The following is a 25,373-nucleotide window of genomic DNA, read 5'->3' on the forward strand; positions in this document are numbered from 1 at the left end:
TATACAAAAAAAAAAAAAAATTTATTCTTTAATTATAAAGCACAAATATATTTTACTTATTCTTATAAAAATTTTATTTTATTATCCATATATATATATATATATATATATATTAAATTTCTAATTTGTCAATTTAATAGTAAATTAAAACCAAGGAAACCAAGTAGGTTTTGTATTTTTTAAGTATTTTTTATTCATTGACATTTCTATTAAATCTACTACTGATTTATTAACATCTGCAATATATTTTTTTTTTTTTATTTTATACTTTTTATTTTGCTCTTTTTCTTCATATTCAACTTTATTTTCATTATATTTTATCTCATCACTTGTTTCTTCCTCTCCTTTTTCTTCATACCCTCCTACATCTTTATCCACGTCTTCATTATTAATATATTTATTTTGCCTATTTTGCATTTGCTGTAGCATTTTTTGTTGTAATAATTGCTGTACCTGTTGTTGCAATTGTTCTTCTTGTGATTGTATTTCATAATAGTCTTTCTCAATTTCTTTTTTTTTTTCATTGTAATCATTACTTTTTTCCTTTATTCTATTATTCATTTCTTCTTTCTTTAAATCAAATAGAAAATTTAATGATTTACCATCGGTTATTTTTCTTTCAATTGTTTGTGAGTTCATACTTTCACTTTTTCTTTTCTCTTCTGTTTCTTCATCTTTTACTAAACTTTTCAAATTTGTACCGGATATACATTCCTTCATTAACAATTTATTATACATATCACTTTCCTTTTTTATTTTTTTTTCATTTTTTTTTTTCATTTTTTGTAAATTCGTATCTACATTCAAGTTTTTATATTCTAAATCATCGTCTGATGATAATTCTGATAATGATATATCTTGTATATCTGAGGAATATTCAAAAAAATTTATTTCTACTTTTTTTTTTTTTTTTTTTTTGGTTTTCAATGAAATGTCACTTTTATTTTCTAATCTATTTTTATATAAACAAAGAACCCTACAAAATATATTATTCACGTAATGTTCAGCATTCCTTAATATATTTCTTTTTTCAGAATCTTCCACATAAAATGATTTTATGTATAAATTTATTTTATCTCCTTTTTTTTCATTTGATTTTGTTTGCAAGATATTTCGATTTTTCTTATAAATGTGTAAGGAAATAAAATCATCAGAAATAGCTAAATTTAAAAAATTTTTTATATATTTTTTTTTTTTTTTTATAGCCATTACTGAGGAATAAAAACATGACGGTAAACTTCCATGTATTCCCTGAAAACCCATGAAATGTTGAATATTTCTTGTTAATCTAAAAGGAATATTTTTGTATACTTCTTTTTTAATTGTTAAATCATTATATAATGGTTTTCCTTCTAAATACATAGTCCTTCCGGAATATTTGGATAATATTATTTTATTTAAGGAAGTATTTAACTGAAAAAAAATATAATTTAGCATACATAATACGGAATAACTTTTAATGAATTGTGTATTTAAAATATAGTAACTTTCTAAATTATCGTGAAGAGAATAAAAATAATTTTTCATTATATTTTTTGGAACAATTTTACAAATATCTTTAAAATGTATTCTTAAACATTCCTTCTCACATTTCTTAAAGTATTTATGAAACCATTTCTCATCATTTAAATGTTTTATTAATTCTTCAAATGATAAAGAATTCCAATTAATACTAGTCATATTCTTTATAATTTCATTATTTTCACATGAATTACAACTAAGACTAGTCATCTTTTTTACATTTTTGTTATCTTTGCATGCATTTTTACTTAATAAAGCATCTTTTATTTCATTTCTTTTATTTATATTAACTTCTTCAATATTATCCTTTTTTAATACATTTCTAGTTTTGTCTTCTTTTTCTTCAGGATTACTTTTTATTTCGTTTTCTTTTTGATTCTCTATTATCATAGATTCAATTTTGTTTAATAACTTTTTGCGTATAGAACTTTTAATTAAATCTCTATGATATAGTAAAACACTATCTGATGAAAATTTCTGATTTTTCGTCACTAAAATAGAATCGTTATAAAGCTCCTCAAGTGTTATATTATCAATAGAATCGTCCATTAATCTAAAAGAAGGATGTAAAGGAATATGCACATTTATTTTTAATGATAATCCTCTTTGTTTTGTTTGTGAAAATTTAAACATTATATTGTTTAACAAAATTTGAAATAACATAAATTTATGTTCTGACTTATAACGAATAAAATTACATGGTTGTATAGTATAATAATATGTATTTCCATTTTCTGTAAAAAAACTAATTTTATTTAAACAATAATTGTTTCTTACACTAGTTAGAATTAAAGAGTTTAAATTAATTATATTAGTAGGAACAAATAAATTTAAATTACAATGATAATTTAAAAATTCTCCAATGTATCTCAATCTTTGTCCAGGTAGTTCGATTTTGATATTAAATTTTGAAAACATATCACATAAAGAAAAAGAAAAATCTTCTAAAAATTGATTTTCCCTTAAGGAATAAATAATTATAAAAAGCATATCTTTCCATTTTTTTACTAATTTCGTAAAATGAGATAATGAAAAGAAATATTCTCTAGAACCATTTAATATTTTCATATAGTCTTTTTCTTTATTTGATATGACGTCAGGATAACTTGAATATATATAATTTTTCTTTTCATTCACAACTTTTTCAATACTTTCATTTTTTTTTAAAAATTCAATATCCTTTTTAAATTCCTCCCAAAATATATTCATATTTTTAATAGCTCTCTTATATTTTTCACTAGATATATATTTTTTTTTTAATTTTGTTTTATATCTTTTATATATAATATTTTCAGTAAAATTCTGCATCATTTTTGAAATATGTATTTGAGAAAATGGTAACTCAATACATTGATTAAATAGCTTATTTATAAAAAAAAAGGTTTCATCATAAGCCTGGAATCTTGTGTAATTTAAAATTTCATTACATATATGATCTAAAGACATGTATATATCAGAATGTTTACACTTAAATACATTTATTAATTGCTCAAAAGAATCATCAAATATATGTGCAGATGAATATATACTTTCATTACAATTTTGTAAAGAATTTAAAGATTCTGAATCACTCTTAATATCTTTACTTGATTTGCTTTTCGTTTTATTTATACAATTATTTTGTGAATTAAAATCTTCTGTATTCAAATTTTTTGTTTTGACGTTTTCTTTATTTTCTATTTGAGAAATGCTATTATTATTACTTTTCTCTTTTTTTATCTGACTATAAATTGTTTTTTCAATACCATTTCTAATATTTCCAATGGAATTATTTTGAAAATTTTCAACGTTTCTTTCATTATTCTTTATTATATTCTCAGACTCTTGAATTTCCTTTTTATTATTTTGATTATTTAAAATATCTAAGTTATTTTTTAATAAAGGTGAATTATTCTTCATTCTTTTTTCCTTATTAATTTCTTTCATATAATATAATTTATCTTTTCTATCTATATTAATAGACCTAAAATCATAAAATATATCTTGTGGAAATTTACGCATTAAAATATATAAAATTTTATGAAAATATAAATAATTTTTTTTATTTATATTTATATTGTTCAATAAAAAAGGTAAGTAAAATAGCCATATATTGGGGGAAATATTATCATTATACTTATTAAAAACTCTAAATACAGAATTATCTTTTGTATCAGAATTTAACAAATAAAATACATTACTTAAGTAATAGTATCCTTTATTTATATTTAAACTAGAATATATTAAATAAGATATTAAAGAGCTTATACAAAAAGAAGAATTTTTGTTTTCCTTAAATATTTGATTACAGTAGTTCCCCCACAACAACCAAGAATTATTTTCAAATGGATATATTTTTAAAGACGAAAGAAAACATTCCTCAATTATGCTTCTGCCAAAAAGCTTATATTTTTTGTTATTACATTTACAATTAAATTCTAAATTATTTATTTTTATTTTTTTTTTACTTTCTTTCTTAATTTTATTTTTCTGCAAAATATGACCATTCTTTTCTTTATCATCACTATCACATAATTTATTTTGATTTATTTCTATATTTTTTTTCTTATTTCCTTCTATATATTCATTATGCAATTTTCTTTTATTATTATTTCTATTTTTTTTTTTCAAATTTTTAACAGTACCTTTCTCTTCTATTTTTTCATTAAAACTATTGTTAATTTTCTCTTTATTATTTTTTTTTAATTTCTTATCACCTTTTTCTTCTTCAATTTTATCATATAATACATTATATTCTTCATAATTTTTAATGAAATCGTTACTATGTCCATTGTTGTCTTTCACATTTTTATTATCACTCTCATCTTTTCTTAAATAATCCTTATACATATATTTGCAATAACTACAATTTTTTTTGTTATTTTTTTCAATAAAATTATTTCTATACAAAAATAAAACTATTTTATTTAAGTTACATAAAATTTTTCCTTTTATGTAAAAAAATTTACTTCTAAATTTTTCATAGCTAGCCATTGGTAATGAATCAAAATTAAATGTATTAATTATGTTTAATGAGTTTACATAGCATTTCAACTTTTTTATAACTTTATGTAGAAATTTATTTTTTTTTAATTTTTTTAAGTTAATACATAAGTTAAAATACTGATTTTCCATATTCGTTATATATAAATAATTTTCATCAAAGGTTATTTTTGCATTTTTTTCTGTTTTAAATGAATTTTTTTCATTACCAATTTCATTTTCTTCAGATATTGTATTGTATTTTTCAATCAAATTATTTGTTATATTAACATTTCGAACAGATAAGTTACTATTAATTATATTTTTTAAATTTATCTTTATTATTTCTATGTTGAAAATATATTTTTCTTCTGTACATAACATATTATTATTATAATTTTTAAGGTTTTCATAGATTTTATCAAAATAATAATAAGATATGTTATTCATTTTTCTCATATTTGTTATTAAGTTTAACAAATTATAAGTTTTACTCTCCTTAAAGTTATATGTAACAAAATTCTTAAAAATTGAAAAGAAACCATAGTTGTCAAATATTTTAAAAATTTTTAAAAATAAAAGCTTCCAAGAACATATATATTTCAAATCATAAATACTATCATATGAACACAATGATTTATCATTACTGAAAATATTATATAGATTGTTTAATAAGTTTATAAGTCTTATTTTTTTCTTTTCTTTTCTTTTTTGCTTTGTTCTCAATGAATATTCTTTTATAATTTCTACACTAATTTGTGCATATTCAAATAATTCTGCATGCAGAAAAAGAACTTCAAAATTACTATTTTTATATTTTTGTAATTGCCTAAATTTTTCAAGCAAAATATTCATTCCATTACTTATGTTATCCTTAATTGCTTTGATATGCTTCTTTTTAAAATCAAACCTTAAATTATTAACGAGAAATGTATTATTTTTTTCGTTAAACTTATTTAAAATGTTATTTTCTTCATTTAAAAAAATTTCATCGTCCAAATTCATTTTTTTTACTTGATTTTTCTTGATATTTATTTCATTATTTTCTTTTTTCTCATAACTAGTGTTTTCATTTATTTCCTTAACATAAGTATTTTGAGTAAATTCATTATTATCCTTTTTCAACTTATTAATTAGTCTTCCTATGTATAAATGTGCAAGGCTACTTATATTATTGTTTATGTCGTCATTCATACTTTTTAAAATATTTATATCACTTATATTTTCTATGTTATTATAATCTTTATAGTTTTCATTTCTAGTAGGAGAATTTTTATCTATCTCATAAATAATACTGCTACTATTAATATTATGATTTCCATTATTGTTATTATTACCAGTGTTGTGAATATTACTTTCATCAGAATTTTTAATTTCTCTTGGTTTTTTAAATCTTAAATCATGCTGTTCATTATTAATATTAGTATTTCCTTGAATTTCATGATATATTTTTTTATGATAATATAAATTATTGTCATCATTTGTTTCTTTTTTTTTTATATTATAAATTTCTTCTTCCTTTTCATTATTTTCTGATTCATTTTTAACAGATTGTTCTTTTTTTGATGATTTCGAATATATTTCATTTTTTTTCTCATCTTTATCCTTATTTATAAATTTTATTGCATCTTCTTTGTGTATAGGTTTTAAATTATCATTTATTAAGCAATAAATATTATTTAAATTACTTAAGTAGTTGTTTTTTAATGATTCGTAGTTGCAATTAAAAAAAGAGGTATTATCTTCTTTTTTCATATTTGAAAATAATATACAATTTTTATTTCTTAAAGGTGTAGTAGCACATTTCTTTCTTTCCTTTAAATCAACTAAATGCATATAATTTTCAATACAATATATTTTATTGAAATATTTCAAACTATTTATCCAATTATTTTTATTGATATTGATTTCTTCTTTAGTTAAATGAAATTTTTCGTAACCAACGAAATGCTTAATATAAGAATATTCATTTTTATAATATAGATTATAATGATTAAAAAATAGAGAATTTGATAATTCATTATTTCTAACATAATGTTTTTGTAATGCATAAACATTATCATATTCTTTTAAATCATTGTTAATTTCAATTAAAAAATTAATAATTTGTTTATAATTATTGTAGTTGTTTTTAATGATATTTACATTGTTAATATTGTAGCATTTCTTTATATTTAACAATAGTTTATCTTCCTTCTTATTTTCAACTTCTTCATTTTTTTCTAATTTTTTAATTTCTTTTAAGTTATAATATAATAATACTAGCAGCATATATTTGGATATTTCATATGTGTAAAAATTCTTAGCACAATAAAAAATAATTTCTCCTGGAATAAATAGAATAAGATTTAACTTAAACAAAGATGTTAATAATGTTTCTAATACATTAATGCTAGAATCATTTGCATAAACATTATTGGAGTACATTTTATTTTCATAGATTATATTATTTATAAAAGAACTTTTTTTCTTTCGTAAATTTATACATTCGTAATTATAGGACTCTTGAATATTTATGTAATTATATAAAAATTTTACTATATAGAAATTCAATTGATTAATCTGTTCATTTGATAAACAATTAAAAAATTGCGAAAATAATGTTATCCATACATATCTACAATATTCTTTAAAAACGCTAACTAAACTTAATATAGGTTTAAATAAATATTTGGCTTTAATTATTTTTTTTTTACATTGTTTTAAAAATTTATTTTGTTCGTTACAATATTTTGTTAAATAAAATTCCCATGAAATAAAATCACTATTGTAATTTTCTATGTCTATCATCTTTTTTTTTTTTTTTTTACTTTTGGTATTTTTATTATTATATATTTGCGTTTTTCTATTTTTTTTTTTTTTATTAAATCCATTAATAATTTCTCTTTTTACTCTTGTTTTACACAAAAATGGAATTAAAGATTGTGTTCTATTTTTTAAACAAGCGTAAGTATCAACATTTTGTTTAAAAAAGGAAAATAAAATATTTAAGAAAAGTGATATAAAATATTTATCAATAATATACTTAAAATAATCATTATTAAATAAGAAACAAATAGACTGAAAAATATCTTTACTTAAAAAATATTTTTGAAAAATATGTATGCATGTGTATTTAATTTTTGGAAAAAAAGAAAATGTTCCTCTCAAAATATTTGGTAATAAAATATTTAAGAACTTATTTTTTATATCAATAAAATGGTAATTTTTAGTATATTTCTCTTTTTCTTCTTTAATAAAATATAATAATATATCATAATATTTTACATAGCACGAAAAATCATCAGAATAATCAAATACTATCAAATCTTTAATGATATCAGCTTTTTCTTCGGAAGATAAATTTATATTTTTATTCTCATTTTTTTTATATAATTCTTTTAATTTTTTCTTTTTTTTATATAAAAATATATCTCTGCATAAAATCTCTTCAATTATATTTTCTTTAAACATATAATCATAAAATTTGTTTTTTTTTTTATTACATTTTTTTCTTATTTTTTCTTTCGATATTCTGTAATCATTACTACTCTTCTTTTGTAAGTGGTTATTTTTATTGTTTTCATTAAAAATTTTACCTTTTTTATTCAAAGGTATTTTTATATTATCCTTTTCTGTTAAACTTTTAATATTTTCCTTTTTACAAATATTTTTATCATTTGTCAAATTTTCATCTTTATTTCTACTTAATTGTGTGTCTAATTCTTTTTTTCCTTTCTCAATATTATTTTTTTTAAGTATTTTATTTCTCAGTTTATTTTTTCTCCTATTTTCATATAATACTCTATCCTTGGAAAAGAAATATCTACTTATGATTTTATAATTGTATGTATAATGCACACTTTTATTATAGAAATTATTTATATATTTTATATAATCTTTTATCTCAAATTTTTTGTTTTCGTCATTTAATTTACTCATTATCTTTGTTATTTTATTTTTTGATCTTAATTTATACATTTTATCATCTTCACCAAATGATGATGAAAAAGATAAATCGTCAGAGGTTACATTAGATGGATATGAGTAAGCACATTTATTAATGGATGAATTTTCTGTTAAAATATATTCAAAAATATATAGTATAAATAAATCAAAATTATAATAATTTTTATGCTCTGTACGTAGAAAAAATTTTAATATACAAAAAAAATTGAATAAATCTTTCTTTTCCATTAAATATAAATTTATACACATTAAAAATATTAATCTTTTTAAGTTTATCATTTTTTTTTTTTTTTTGAAACAATAAATTCCTATAAATTTTAGTTTTTCTAAGTATTTTAGTAAAAAAAATTTAATTAATTCTTCATAATAACTTGTATTATTATGAAGCTGACAAAAAAATTCAAAAATATTTATGCTAGTTTCTAACTTTACATTAAAATATAATTTCTTAGTATAATGAATCTTATGATTCTTCTTATATTCTTTCATTCCTTTAAGAGCTAAGCCAATTAGCATTTCATGTAAGAATTCTATTTTTTTATATTTATCTTTTTTTTCAAAATTATTATCAAATATAAAATAGGAAAAATTTATTTTTTCATTTTCTTTACTATTTTCTTTTTTATTTAATATGCTAAAATTAGAAAAAAATAAATTATGCGATAAAATTATATGATTTATTAAAGTAAAGACTGAACGTTGTATCTTATTATTATCAAAATTTATTAGGAGAAAAAATATGCAACTTAAAATGTGTAAATTTTTATAGATATTCTTCTTATTTACATATTTTAGTAATACTTTTAATATCATATATATTGTTTTAATGATACTTTTATTATAATCCTTATCCATCAATCTACAAGCATTTTCTATATTATTTACTTTATTTTTACACACAATTTCATGTACATCTTTCTCAATAGCAATACTTTTATCTGATAAGTTGCTAATACCAGCACATTTGTTTTTACTATCAACTATTGTTAAATTCTTATTTATATTATCTTTATTAAAAATTATATTTTGTTCTTTATTTAAATCATTTTTTATATCATTATCAGTGCAATTTTTTTCATTAGAAATTCTTAACTCATTTTTTTTTTTTAAAAATGAATTAAAACCATTATGTGAAATATAACTTTGAATCGTAACATTCTTAATATTTTGATTGTTCGAAATTGTATTTATATATGCATTAAAACTGTTTTCTAATTTGGCATCATCACTACATTCAATAATAAATTGTGTTTTTTGTTCATTAGATGTATTATAATTTTCCGTAACTGCTTCAATATTTTTATTTTCTTTTATCTTATATTTAAATGATTCTATATTTAAATAAAGATTTTTTAAAATATTATTATCTATCTTTTTTTTATTAACTTTTTTTTTTTTTTTTTTTTTTTTGTTATTACAATCTATCGAATAACAATAAATCAATGATCTATACATATCTAAATACTTAATTTTGATGTTATTCTTAATTCTTAAAATATCCTCAAGAATAACAAGAATTTTATGTGTAATATTATTTAAATATAATTTATGACTATTTTGTACTAAAGAAGAAATGATTAAATTACTTAATTCATTTAAAATATTATAATTAATATATATATGCTTATATTTCCTAATTACATTTACTATACCTATATAAAAAACTTGACTAATATCATTATTTCTGGTTTTCAAAAAATAGTTATGAAGCTTGTTTGTCAATTGTATAAATATTTTATTTTTACTGTAGTAATTTTTTTTTTTAGAAGTGCCTTCATTACATATTTTTTTCTCTTTATCACTATAAAAAATAACATTTTCATTATTAGGAATTATAGCTTTTTCATTGTTTATTATACTATTACCTTTGTATTGGGATTTTTTATTATTACTACTACTAAATGAAGTGGGAATCTTATTTTCTGAACAAAGTGTATTTAATTGATTTGATTCTATTTTTTCAATATTTAATTTTTTTATAACAATTTTATTATTTTTTAATGTAAACAGATTAAATACACAATTGCATAGTATATTGAATTTTATTAAGGAGAATACAGCCTTTAAAGAAAAAATTATGAAATGTTTTTTTTTCTTATTTATATATGCACTATTTAAAAAATTTTTTAAAATTTTAAAAATATGTGCTATTATATATGGGTATATATTAAAAAAATTATATTTATATTTTAGTACAATTTCTAATATATGTATTTTATTAAATGGATTTTCATCTTTTTTAAAATAATTTAAAATAATAGCTTTATAATCAAGAAAATTATAATTTTGAATACCATTCTTTTTATGAAAATAGTTGAAATTTCGTATATTATCTAAATAATTCATCAAATTATTGTTATAGCAATGCAGCATATTTTTTTCGTTATCATTCACAATATCATTCCATCTAAATGTGTTAAAATAAAAATAATTCAGATAATTTTTTTTTATATACCATTGCCATTTTTTACTTTTACGTGATATTTTATTATTCTGTTTAACTCTTAAAGCAATAACTTTCGTTAATTCTTCCAAATTTTTTTTTAATAAATTAACTTCTTCCTTTTTATGAGAGTATACTAAATAATGAAAAATATTTTTCAAGTCATTTATATTATTATAAAAATGATATTTATAAATATTAATTATATTTTTAATACATAACTGATTTATATATTCAAAAGGAAAAGAAATATAATTGCTATTGATTTTTCTTAGGTATGTAAATAACATGAATTTGTTTTGTTTATTTTTCACTTTTCTTGTTATACTTATAAATAAACTACATATAATTAATTTATTTATTATTGTTTCAGTATAATTACAATTAAACTCTAATAATATCTTTAAAGAATAGATAAGGTCAAAAATATTCATAAATAAATCACGTTTATGAAAAGAAAAATCCCTGAGATAGTTTTTTTCTTTATAAAGAGATAAATCGAATAAACAATAATCATCAGATATATTAGTAGGATTTATATTATCATTTAAACTATATATAAAACATCTATTATATATATTCCTAACTGGCATATATGCCTTACTATTATTTTTATTTGAATAATTGTTGTTTTTCATTAAATTTATATTTCCTTCTCTTCTATTATTCATAATAGCATTGTGTTCATTATTATTGGTAGCAGAACTTTCATAATTATTATTATTAGAGTTATTATAATTAGTACTGTTATTTATGCTGTTGTTGTTATTGTTATTGTTATTGTTATTGTTATTGTTATTGTTATTGTTATTGTTATTGTTATTGTTATTGTTATTGTTATCATTCGTATTTTCTTTTTTATAATTTGTGTAATTAGAATTAATGTATGACTTAGAAAATAATTTCGCGTGTAAAATTATAAAAATTTTATTATTATTTAAATAAGAAATGTTATTATTTTGATATATATTTGTTATTTCATATTTATCATCTTCAAATTTAATATATTTTATATTATTTTTTTTATTAATATATTCCTTTAAAATTGGGATAATTAAAAATTTTACTGAAGTGCCATAAAATTTAAGAGATAATTTAAAATCCTTAATGATATTAAGAATAGTAAAAAATAAAAATCTTTTTTCTCTGAAAGTTAAACTTTTCATTGCGAATTTTTTGAAAAATTTATATAAATAATTATAATCGGTTTCTTCACTTATACTTATAATAAAATTTAATATAATAAACATGTTTGTTCTAAGATAAAATAAGTGATGATTATATTTCAGATTATTAAATTTTATGTTATGTTCATTTTCGTGTTTTTTTTCTAGTTTTTTGTGTATTTTTTCATTTTTAAGAGTACTTGAGAAATTCTTTTTTAATTCTTTATTTATTCCTATATCATTATTATATCTATATTTTTGTTCATAACATAAATTATTTTTTATATACCTAAGTAAGCTTCTACTAAAATGGAAAAAAATTATAAAAATTTTAACACATTTTTTGCACTCATTCTTTTTTAAAAATAAAATAAAATCATTATTTTGCAGACATATATATTGACTAATTAAATAACTTAAACATATATATAATATTTCTATTATACATGCTTTATTTTTTTTAATTCTTTCTTCGTAAAAATTCAGAAAAATATATGAAGGCTCATATTTCAATATCGCATGAATTATGTTTATAATATTTAATAAATTATTTAGAAATGTATTATTAATAAAAAATGGGATATTATTAAACTGACATACATAGATGTTCTCATATTTTCCCATTCTGTTTGTTTTATCTAAAAAATTATTTAAATCAGTTCTAATATCTGATATACTTTTTTTTTTAAAATCATTTTCTATATTTTTATCAATAAATTCCTTGAATTTATTATATTCATATGTGGTAATTTCATTTAATTCTTCATTTTTTATATCAATAATATTAACACTAAAAATATAAAAAAGAATTATATTACAAGAAAAGTCCGATATATATCTTAAAAGGATATTAACAAGTAAATTAAATTTTTTAAAAATATATTTTCTGAATCCACTCATATGTTTTATGTTTAACAAAGATAAAAAACAAAAAAATATTTTGTTATTATTCCAATTATGTAAAAAAAATTTAAAAGAATGTTCATAATTTTTGCTACATAACAAACTTAAGATATAAGTATAAGAATTACTTAAACATATCCTATTATTGTTAAATGTAATATAATTTTCAAGCAATTTTTTTTCTTTTAATAAATCCTTATCTTTATTTAAATTATCTATATTATTTTTCTTCCCTAAATTATCATTATTATTTACATTATTATTTTTACTTAAATTATTATATATACAAATTGAATTAGTACTTAACTTTCGTTCTAAGTTTACTTGATTTTTTTCTAAATAAGAATGATTAATAATACTATTATTATTATTATTAATATTATCTAACAGATCGTTTAATTTTTCTTTTTGACTTTCACTTTTATCATTATATATATTCAAATAATTTATAGAAAGATTACTTCTTTTTCTATTAGTTTGATACTCTTCTAATAATAAATTAGATATTTCAAAAAATTGATCGCATGATAATTTAGGTATAACAAAAAATTTATAAAAAACTATCATTATTTGTTCTAAATATTTATAACATATTTTGTTACATGAGGTTTTTTCATAAAATAATTTTATATATTTAATAAATGCTTCTATTAAAAAGGAAGAAAAAAGATGAGGAAATAAACAATATATTTTACTAAGACCGATAATAAAATTTTTTTTCAAAAGGAAAGATTTATTTTTTAAAACAAATGATAGATTAAATAAAATGGATTTTAAATATGATTTTAAATCTTTTTTATTCATTTTTGAAATGCTAATAAATGTCTTATTAAAATTCATTAATTTCATATCATTAATTTTACCAACATTTCTTGTAGTGTTTCTATTCATAGATATATTATTTCTTTTTGTATTATTATTTACAGATAATGATAATACCTTCTTTTTTTCATTTACTTCCTTAAAATTACGTATATTTTTTTTCGTTAAATCATATATATTTACTTCTTTCCTTATATTCATATTTTCATTTTTTTTTGTATCTTTGTCTTGATCATTAATAAATATTATATAATATAAAGTAAGTTCTGCTTGAATACATAATTCTTTTTCTTTTCTAAATAAAAAATTCATAAGTGTTTGAATACAACGACTATATAAAGATATATTTTTTTTATTAATTTTTACATTAATAGTAGATAAAAAATATTTATATAAAGGGTGAGTAAAGCATATTTTAAAAAAAATCATGGAATATAAAAAAAAATTAATAATAATATTCTTTTCTTTCACACTTTCTTCTGCATCTTTTTTATAGTCATAATTTGTGTATTCTCCATTTTTGTTATGATTTTTTTTTTCTATTAATGTTTCTTTATATTCATGATATATTTTTTCTTTTTCTGTATTATGTAAGTTCAAACCATTTAAATAATTTATATTTGTCTTTATGTCTCTATTATAATTGCTATATATGTTTTTTGTATTATTTTCATTAGATAAATCTAAACCATTTATATCTATTTCTTTACTTCCGTCTTTCTGAATTAAATTATATCTTCCATCATTATTAGTTAAATCACTATTAATTAAATTATCGTTTATATTATAATTAAATTTATATGATGTATCAATCAAACTATTTTTCAATAATTTTATTTTTTTATTCTGTTTTTTTTTTCTCAAAGAAAATTCATTGTTCGCATTTTCATTAGTATTCTTATTCATTAGACCATTTTCTAATATGTTTTCAAAATTTTTTATATTAATCGTTAAATTATTATGTTTAGTGAAATTTTTTTTATAATTATCATTTACATCCTTATTACCATTACTTTCATTTTTATTAGTAAAATTTTCATTATTTTCTCTATTATCATTTATTAAAAATTCTTCATTTCCACTTAATTTATTTTCATTTATATTATCATTAAATTCATTATTCTTATTTTCATTGTAACAATTTACTGTAAATTCATCACATACATTTATTTTATTGTAGTTGGTATTCCCATTATTATTTATATAATTGTTGTGATTATGTAAATTTTGATTTTCAATAGCAGATCTGTCTGATTTATTTTCAAAATGCATATAAAAAGAGGAATTTGAAAATTTGTTCATTTCTTCATCCTCACTAAAATTAATTAGATTCATTTCACTATTTTTGTTATTCTTATATGTGCTATGTTTGTCATGTGCACATTCGTTTTGATTAGTTAATAAATTGTTTATATTATTAGAAAATATTTTTTTATTATAATCTTCATTTATAAATCTCTTCATTTCTTCTGTTTCAGTAAAATTATTACCATTCATTATAGAATAGTAGTCACATTTTTTTTTTAAAATTTTTTGATATAAATTAAGTAAATCTTTATTTTTTTGTTCATTCAAGCAATCATTAAGAACACATTCATTATTATTTATATCCGATATTTTGTCATAATAAAAAATTTTTTCTTTCATGTTTTCATTATCAAACAATTTTAAATTGTCATTTAAATTACTTGTATTATCATTTTTTATTTCATATGGCATTTTTTCTAAAAAAAAATTTCCTCTCTTATAAATGAAATTAAAATTTTTTTTTTTATATAAATTAACTGAAGTGTTGTTTAAATTATCATTCAAAATACAATCAACAAATTTATTTTCCTTATTTTTTTTATCTAAATTTTCAATAATATTTATTATGGTATTAATTAAATTAGCAATCATAGTAGTATCAAATTTAATATAAGGATTCTGTGATAAAAAAAAGCATAAAAAATCTAAATAGGAAATTTTAAGTTTAAAAGAAAAAGACATAAAATTAGATATCGAAAAATATTTAAACAATAAACTTAGTAAACATGTTTCATTTTTGTGTGAATATTTATACATTAATAAATCTTTTATATTAGTTCTTAAAACTTTTGCTAGTATTATAAATGACTTTTTTATAAAAAGTCTATTATGCTCTTCTTCGTTATTTAAATTATGAATATATATTTTTAAAATGTTAAATAATATTCTATTCATTTTTAATATATCTTTTGTTTTTCTTTTATTTTTTTCCTTTAATGTTAATATATTCCATGTATATATTTCATCCTTATTATACCAAAAGCATTTATCTTTTATAAATCTTTTATCCTTTATATTATTATATTTATTTTCATTGGATTCACTATTATATTTTTCCTTTTCACTGTTACTAAAAAAATTTCTTATTTTTTCTATATCATGCTTCAACTTTCTAATTCTATTATTTTTAGTATATTTCAATATTTTTAAAGTATTTCTATCCGTTATATTATCCACTTTATCATAATTTATTTCACCTTTATGAGTTTTTTTTAATGAATCAATCTCATTTAAAATATATGGATTTATTTCTCCTACATATCCAATAAATAATGATGAAATACTTAAAGAAAAACATTCTTCAACTAATAATTGTATAATTCTGAAATATTTCAATTTTGATTTTTTAAAGCAAGTTAGTAATGTGTAAATAATTCGGTATATGTTAAATTTTACCCAATATGGATGCAAAATTCTGATTACTTTTATAAATAACAATAAACCAAATATTTTCTTTTTTATTTTATAATCATTACATATGTTACATATACAAGTGCATAGATTTGAAAAAAAGAAAGATTTCATACATTTCTGAATTTTTAATGGTTGTACTTTTAAAATAGTTTTTAAAATTTTTTGCATAAAATTCAAACCTTGTACACTAATTTGAATAAAGTGTGGATGAAAATCTATTAAATTACAAAAAGTAAATATGAATAAAGATACATCTATTTCATTATTATGATTTTTTATATAAATAAAATTTTCATTTTTAGTTGGAATAAATCTGTTAGACAATATCAAAGACATTCTTCTAATAATATTTTTAACTAGTTCTCTTAATTTTTCTTTCCATATGCTAACTTTACATATACTTTTACTTTTGTTCATATTTGTTCTTTCTATTATATTATTTTTTCTTTTTTTCTTTTTGCTCTCTTGATTTATTTCAACTAGCATAATTAAAAAACAGAACATCAGCTTTTTTAAAAATCTATTGTGATAATCTTTATAAATAAAGGAATATTTATATAAATATTTATTGCAAGAACACGTTTCAAAAGTATATTTTTTTTCCTTCTTTGTAAAATTATCGTGTTTTTTTTCTTTAAATATATTTTCATAATATTTAGATATATATGTATTTTCATTATATTCTTCAAATGTGTTTTTAAATTGAGTATTTTCCGTATGCCTGATATTTTTTTCATTTCCTAATTTCACTTTTTCAAGATTATTGTTTATTTCTTTATGTTTAACCTCATTATTATTACTATTATTATTATTATTGTTGTTGTTATTGTTATTATTATTATTATTATTATTATTACTATTATTATTATTACTATTATTATTATTGTTACTGTTACTATAAATTCTAAAATCTTTATTCATGGAAGCAACCTTAATCATATATATATAAAATTCTGATATACAATTTGAATGGTTGAAAATAAAAACAAATATAGTAATTATTATCCTATAACAATTAATTCTTTGGTTTTTGTTAATACAATTAAAGCACAAGTCGCTTTTATCAAAATAATTTGTTTCATTATTTTTAATAAATTTATTAAATTCACTAAAATAATTTTTCTCCGTTAAATAAACTTTTTTTTTTTTGTAAAATATGTTACTATTTTTTTCTTTACAATTATGATAATTATAACTTTTTGTTGTAATGCTATTAATGCCATTTATTTCATTATTTATTACATGTGCATTTCTAAAATTTTTAGAACAATCTTCTTTAAAATTTTTTACATTCTCTAAATGAAAAGAACTGCTATCGCACATAGGATTAGTATCTTTCTCATTCAAAACATTATTCACTTTAATTTTTTTATTTTTTTTTTCTTCATTTTTGTCAATTTTTCTTTTCTTAAGAATACTTAACTCATTAAAACTAAAAATTTGAAAGTTCTGTTTTTCTTCCTTTTTCTTTATTGGAATTTCTTTTTTAATAAAAAACTTTTTTCTTAAATTTTTTATTGTTATATTTTTATGATAATACAAATATTTAGATTTATTATACTTTATAGTATTTTTTAAAATTTTATAACAATAATTTAATGTTTCTTCTATATCAATATGGTGTATTATATTGTCAAACTTATCATTGCTAATAGAATCATTCACAATCAAACTGTCAAAAAGAAAATTATCTGAGTTACAATCGAAATGTTCATATTCTTCATCATTATTGGATATATTCTTATTTTTTAAATTATTAATTTTTTTTTTTTCGTATATTTCATTTTTTTTTATATCTATATTATTATTCTTTTGTTCTTTATATTTATCTTCTTTTATAATTGTATTATAATTTATATTTTTATTATTTTCTAGATTTTTAGTTTTGTTATTTTCCTTTTGTTCTAGCTCATTATCAGTGTTTTTCAACTTCCTTTTATTGATTTTTTTTTTCTCGTTAGTTATTGTTTCGTTATCTTCATTTTTTAGTTGCGTATCATAATTATTTTGCTCAGAATGATCATACACTTTTTTTTCATTTTCATTTTCACTTTCAATTTCATAATAATTTTTCATTTCTTTGTTATTGTTGTTATTACTGACACAAGAAAAAGAATTCTTTTTTTTTCTTAGGTTCACCTTTACTTTTGCTTTCTGATCTTCCTTATTTAAAAGAAATGTATTTTCCTGTATAACATCTTCTTTTTCATTTTTATTAATATTTTCTGCTTGTTCATTATGAGTGTGTATGTTTTTTATACATTCCCTTTTTTTACTTCCTTTTATTTCTTTTTTTAAAAAAAATCCTATTTTAAAACAAGGAAATAAACTTTTTTTATTAGTCATATAGCAGTACTGATTCTTAAATATTTCATTTTCTCCAATAAATTTGCTATAAATTTTTAAAATTGTATATAAATTTTTAACATACATTTTCTTTAAATATTTATTCACTCCTACTTCTGACTTGAATACGTTGCATTTTAAATCATTCTTGGAAAGAAAAAAATTATTAAAAGAACTCGTAAAAATATGGTTTGAATAATATTTTTGTTCGTAAATATTGTTAAAATTAAATTGAAAGGATATTTTCTTATTTAATAATTTTGTTAAATTTTTAAAAATATGTGATTTTGTTGGGTTATTATTTTTATAAAAAAAGGAAGAAGAAATAATATCCTTTATATAATTTTTATTAGAATTATTCATATTTTTTTCTATTGCTTTTAAAGCGATTTCAATCCTACTTATATCTTTTGAATTTAAACAAATTAATAATGATTTCATATAAATATGAAAATATTTATTCATGAAATAATTAATTGGTAATATTAAACATAATTCACAAAATTGTATTTTAAATAATTTTGGAAATTGAAAATAAACATTTTCAAACAAATTTAGAAAATATTCAATTGTATCATTTTTATATTTTTCATATTCATAATACTTTTTATTATTATTTAAATAATTAGGTATAACGTCTTTAAATATATAAAAATTACTATTGTCTTTTGTTTGTATTATATCTTTTATTTCACATAAATTATTTGAACTCCTTTTATAATTATCAAATGTACCAATGTTATTATAATTATTATTACATTCTTTATAAAAATTATTATCACTGTTATTATTTTCATTATTATTCTCGTTATTATCCTTATTATTTAATTTTTGTTGTAAAGAATTTATGATTACATTGTTGTTTTCATTTAAATTCAAATTTTCCTCATTTTGAACATTATAATTTTCTTTTATTTTGCTTAAATAATTTTCTATTGAAAAATTATCTTTTAATTTATCACCATCTGCTTTTTTTATATAATCTAAATTATTATTTTGTGAAAATTTATCTAATGCAAAATTTATATCGTTTTTATTTTCGTTAATTTTTTTTAATTCATTCGTAGAATTCATATAACAAATAGTTTCAAGTATTGATTTTAGTATATCAATAAGGTAAATAGATTTGTTATCATTTAAAATGATATCGAAGAATATTTTAAATATGATTTTTAATTCTTTCAAAAAATGAAGGTGATCATTAGAGTAGTATTTTATTACTTTCAAAATAAAATATATAACTTTAATTATTATTTCTTTATAAGACAGATAATAGTTAAAAGTATTATTTATTGAAAGAGAATTATAACCAATTATATAGTCATATGTATTAATATAATTATCATACTCTAAATAATTTTTTTTTTTTTTTTTTCTCCTCAATTTTTTAACTTGAATATTATCAAGAAAAATACTCTCTTTCTTTATATAATTTTTTGAAATAAATTCATTTTTTTTGATATTATTTTTCAGAGCATATTTGTCAAATAAAAAAATGTTATCATTTTCTTCTGATAACGATTTACTTAAAATTCTGTTATTATAATGAAAATAAGATAATTTTTTTTTTTTTTTTTTTTTTTTCTTCTTGGAGAATTTATTGATATATCTTATTATAAAATTAGAAGGATTCATAATATCTTGTTTTGATAAATCATGAAAAAAGTATCTAGTATTCCTCTTTTTTTTTATTTCTTTTATATTATCTAATTTAAATTTATTAGTTAAAGTATTCCGTTTCTTAAATTTTATTTCTTCATCATATAATAACTCTTTAAATGAATTTGCATTGCTCAATGAAGAGTAATTTATTTCTTTTTTTTCAAAATTGTGTAGATAACTTTTTTCATTTTCATATTCTTCTAAAATATTAAAATCAAAATAGTCTACCCATAAGTGAAATTTATTAAAATTTTTTTTTTTATTTTTCAAATCACAAGTAGGATAATTTTTATTAAAAAATATGTGATTATCTAAAGGAATACTTTTGGGGAAAGATATTAATATTCTTTGACTTTTTTTTTTTGTATTTCTTTTAATCTTTTTTTGTTTATTAATACATTCATGAAATGAAAATTTACGTACATTTCCTATAAGTTTTCTTTTTTTTGTAATTTTATTATCTTCAAAAAAATGATTTATGCTTAATGATCTTTTATTTGTATTATTTAATAACTTATTATTTATCCTAGTTTTTTTATTTAATGTATATAACTGTTTATTATAAAAATCTACACTATTTAATTTTTCATTATTTGATTCAAACATATTTAATAAGCATTCATATGGAGAATGCAATTTATACAATAGCTTGTGCTTATATGTATCATTTAATAACTTACTTCTTACTTTATAATTGTAATATAGTAATGGATGAAGGTAGTTTTTAATTTCTAAAAACTTTCTTAGTTTTTTAATTACATAATTTAAGCAAATTTTGCAAAATGATAAACTAGTATGACTCAAACCACCTAATAAATGAAAAATATAAAATATTTGAGGATACTGAAACAATAATTTAAATAAAATATCAATTGAATAATTTAAAAAATCATAAAAATTGTGATCGTTCAAGTAAATTACAATATTAGCACACATGTATAACATTTTTTTTTCTTCATTCCTTATATAATTGATACAATTAAAAACTTTTCTTCTTTTTTCATTTAACAAGTTATTTACATTAATATTTATATATTTGTTATTCTCAAGATGATCAAAAATTTTATTTTCACTTATTTTGATTTTTATATATTTTTTAATATTTTCGCTTTTGATTTTCAAATTTTCTATAGTAACAAAAGAAAAGCAATAATTATACAAAATAGAACAAATAATTATATGATAAAAAATTTTATATATTATTTTTATCCACATATCATTTAGTTTATAAGAAAATGAAGATATATTATGTACATAGGATAAATTAAAATCACTTAAATCATACATATCTTCAAATATATCATTTGCGCTTATGTCATATTTTTCACTGTTTTTAGAACTCTTCTCCTTTAATTCTTCTTTTACTACGTTTTCTGTTTTACAATTTTTTATAATATTCTCATTATAATTATTTTCATTATTAAAAAGGTTCTTTTTAATAAAATAGTTACTAGTAATATTTTCTTCTCTTCCCTCAAAAAAGGAATTACAAGAATTTTCTTCACTTTTTTTATTATATTCTTCCCAACCTTTTTTTGCAGCATGGTCATTATTGTAACAGTTTATAAAATTATCTAAATTTTTTTCATTTTCATTGTTGTAACCATATATAATTCTATTTAACTTCTTTTCATTTTCATTATTGTAATTATTCATATAATTATGTAAATCATCTTCAAGTGCGTACGTATTTAAGTTGTTATCATTAATAGGGAATATATTTTTTCCATTTATAGGAATATTATTAAAGAATTCATTATTTCTCATAAGAGAGCCGAAATTTTTCATAAGAAAATCATTATTATTCATAAATCTATCAAAAGGTATATTACTATTTTGATCAACTACATTAACCTTCACATTTTTGTTATCATTATTAATTTCATTATCATTTATATAATCAACATCATTTTCAAAAATATCATTAAAATTTAAATTAGTTCTTTTATCATTTAAATTACAACATTTATCTCTTATTAATTCATTTTCTTTATTGTATAAGCATTCATTGTCTATACATGTATTATTATTACTACTAAAATAGAAACCATTATATCCATTCAAATTATTAGTACTGTTATAATCATTATCATTTTTAACAGATTTATTTGATGAAGTGTTTATTAAATTTTTCTCAACTTTATGTTTGATAGATTTGTTTATGCTTTTATTCGTCTTATCTTTTGTTTGATTAATTAAAAAATTATAGAAATGTTGACTATTAACATTTTTGTAACTATTGGATGTAACTTTTTTATTTTTTTTATTTATTATACCCTCTTTCTTGCTGAGACTTTTATTTTTTCTTTGAAATTCTTTGAAATTTTTCTTTTGCTCTTTTATTACTTCAAAATCATTACAATATGGAATGTTATTTTTCTTTTCTCTTCCTTTTAATTCTTCTTTATTGATAATTAAGTCATTATTAAAATATATATATATATAATAAATATTATTTTTTACACATGTGCAAAAGGAGTACAATAAATATTTATATTCTCTTAATAATTCATCAAAATTTTCTTTTTGATTTGTTGATTTGTAACTATTTTGGAGTTGTATTTCTCTTTTATTACATATATCATCACTTGAATATATTTTCATATATTTCCTTTTTTTTTTTAATATTTTATTCGATGTTAAACATAAATTATCTGAATTATATTTAACTTTTTCTTGGCAAGAATGTGACTTTTTATTATTTTTTTTTTTTTTATAATTATTATATGAAACTTTTTTCCCTTTTTTTTTAAAAGTAACATGTTTATTATTTTTACATATTTTTTTAAATACATTGTACAATTCATATTTCAATGAAGTACTCTTATTTAACATTATATTTATAATATCAAAATATAACGAAAAATATAAAGCATTTCTCTTTTTTATTCTAAATATTATCTGAGTTATGTAAACTAATAATTTTATACAAATATTCTGAATAAAAATAGCTTTTTTTTCTTTCATAATAATATACGAATAATTAGTTATGCAACTTTTTAATATGTCAAAATTCCATACATTCTCATTTTTAAAATAAAAAAATATATCATGAATTAATATAAATATATATATATTTAAAAAACTATTGTTGTTCAAATTTTTTATATATAATGAGGGATCTAATAAAAACTTTAAATAATACTTCAAATTTTCTTTGAAATTTTCATGTAATAATAAACGAATATTTTCGATAAACTTTTTTTTTTTCTCTATAAAAAAATGTGTATCATATTTTAAAAATTCAATAATTTTTTCTATAAGAAATTGCTTATAAAGAAAATATGTATTACTTTTGTTATATCTTAATAAATAGCATAATAAATAGATAACATTATTTTTTAAGTTAAGAAGTTCACATAATTTAGATATATCTATCTCATATTTACTGTAATCAATATTCTTGTAAAACTGTTTTTTTATTGTTTTTAATGTATTATTTGGTAAATTACATTTGCTATCATTAAATGAATTATTGTAAAAGAAATTACTACTAGCAAGATAGCTATTATTATTAGCAGTAATCTTATCAGTATTTAAATCATTATTACTAACTAAGTTATCAATGTAAATTGAACTATCTAATAAATTATTTTTATACTTATTAGAGTCATCAAAATATAAATTGCAACAATTTGAATTACCAACATTTGTGTTTGTTTTACGTATTTCATATATTTTATAAATTTCTATCTTTTCATTTATAATACTGGGATTTAAAAAATTTCTACAACCGTTTTCATTTTTACAATAATCATATAAATCTTTTGAATTTATTTCATCCTTAATATAATTTTGATTTATATATGTATATGAATTTTCATATTTATAATAATATGCATTTTTTTCAATACATTTTTTTGAATATTTAATTGATTCTATAATAAAAAAATTTGAAAATTTAAAATCATAAACATTAATAACTGAGAGTATTTTACATAAAATTTTTATGTAATTTTCTGCATCATTTAATATATGAGGATATAAATTTATTATAATGAAATTTGATAAAATTATTTCTCTAATAACTTTTAATGAATCTCTACTACCATTAAAATAATTTTTTTTGTTTATTTTATTTTTCTTTTTTCTATAAAAATTAATTATAGATTTCAAAAATTTTCCTTTTTTAACTTTATTAATTATTTTTTTATAAAATATTTTTAAAAATTTCGTAGATAAAATATTTATATATTTATAAATTTCAAATAATAATAAATCACTTTTATGCAATTTGCATATTTCTATTATTATTCTAATACAAAGGATGGAATATTCCTCATTTTCTTTTTCAATAAGATTTAGGCATATATCAAAAATTTCTACGATATATTTTATTTTTTTAAATTTATATATCATAGAATAAAAAATATTTAAGATAATTTTTATAAAATGATGTTTGTTATATGAATAACATGGTAAATTATCATTTATATAGTTTTTTATTAATGGATATATGTTCATTAAAAAATAATTTTCTTCTTTTTCATTCATATTTAATAATGCTCTTCTTATCTTATGGAATTTTTTTCTCTTTTTTATTTCTGCATCTTCATTAAAAAAGTTTACTTTCATTAATTTTGATTCATGTGTACTTTCCATATTATCATATTACTATCATATAAATATATTCATATGTAAGTCTTTACAAAGTTAATTTTCTTTTTGTCATAATTAAAAAAAAAAAAAAAGGAAAAATTAATACAAGTAGTAAAAATATATTAGAAAAAAATAAACTAAAACGATATAAATAAAAATATAACAAATAAAAAAAAGGAAACAAAAGAAAAAGAGATTTAAAGAAATTAAAAGAAAAGAATAAAAATAAAAAGGAAAAAATGGAGTATAACAAAAATTATATAAAAATTTAAATAAAATTA

At 17.9% G+C, this 25,373-nt stretch overlaps 1 protein-coding gene across 1 annotated transcript; it reads right to left on the reverse strand.

Moving 5' to 3' along the window:
• Positions 1–144: 144 nt before the first annotated feature.
• PRELSG_1401500 (conserved Plasmodium protein, unknown function) lies at positions 145–25,095 on the reverse strand (the record flags this gene model as incomplete). The annotated part of the gene is made up of 1 exon (XM_028679055.1): positions 145–25,095. The coding sequence occupies one exon, from the start codon at positions 25,093–25,095 to the stop codon at positions 145–147; it is 24,951 nt and encodes an 8,316-aa protein (XP_028534807.1).
• Between the last annotated feature and the right edge of the window lie 278 nt (positions 25,096–25,373).

This window comes from Plasmodium relictum (genome assembly GCF_900005765.1).
Source record: "Plasmodium relictum strain SGS1 genome assembly, chromosome: 14".
Lineage (NCBI taxonomy): Eukaryota > Apicomplexa > Aconoidasida > Haemosporida > Plasmodiidae > Plasmodium > Plasmodium relictum.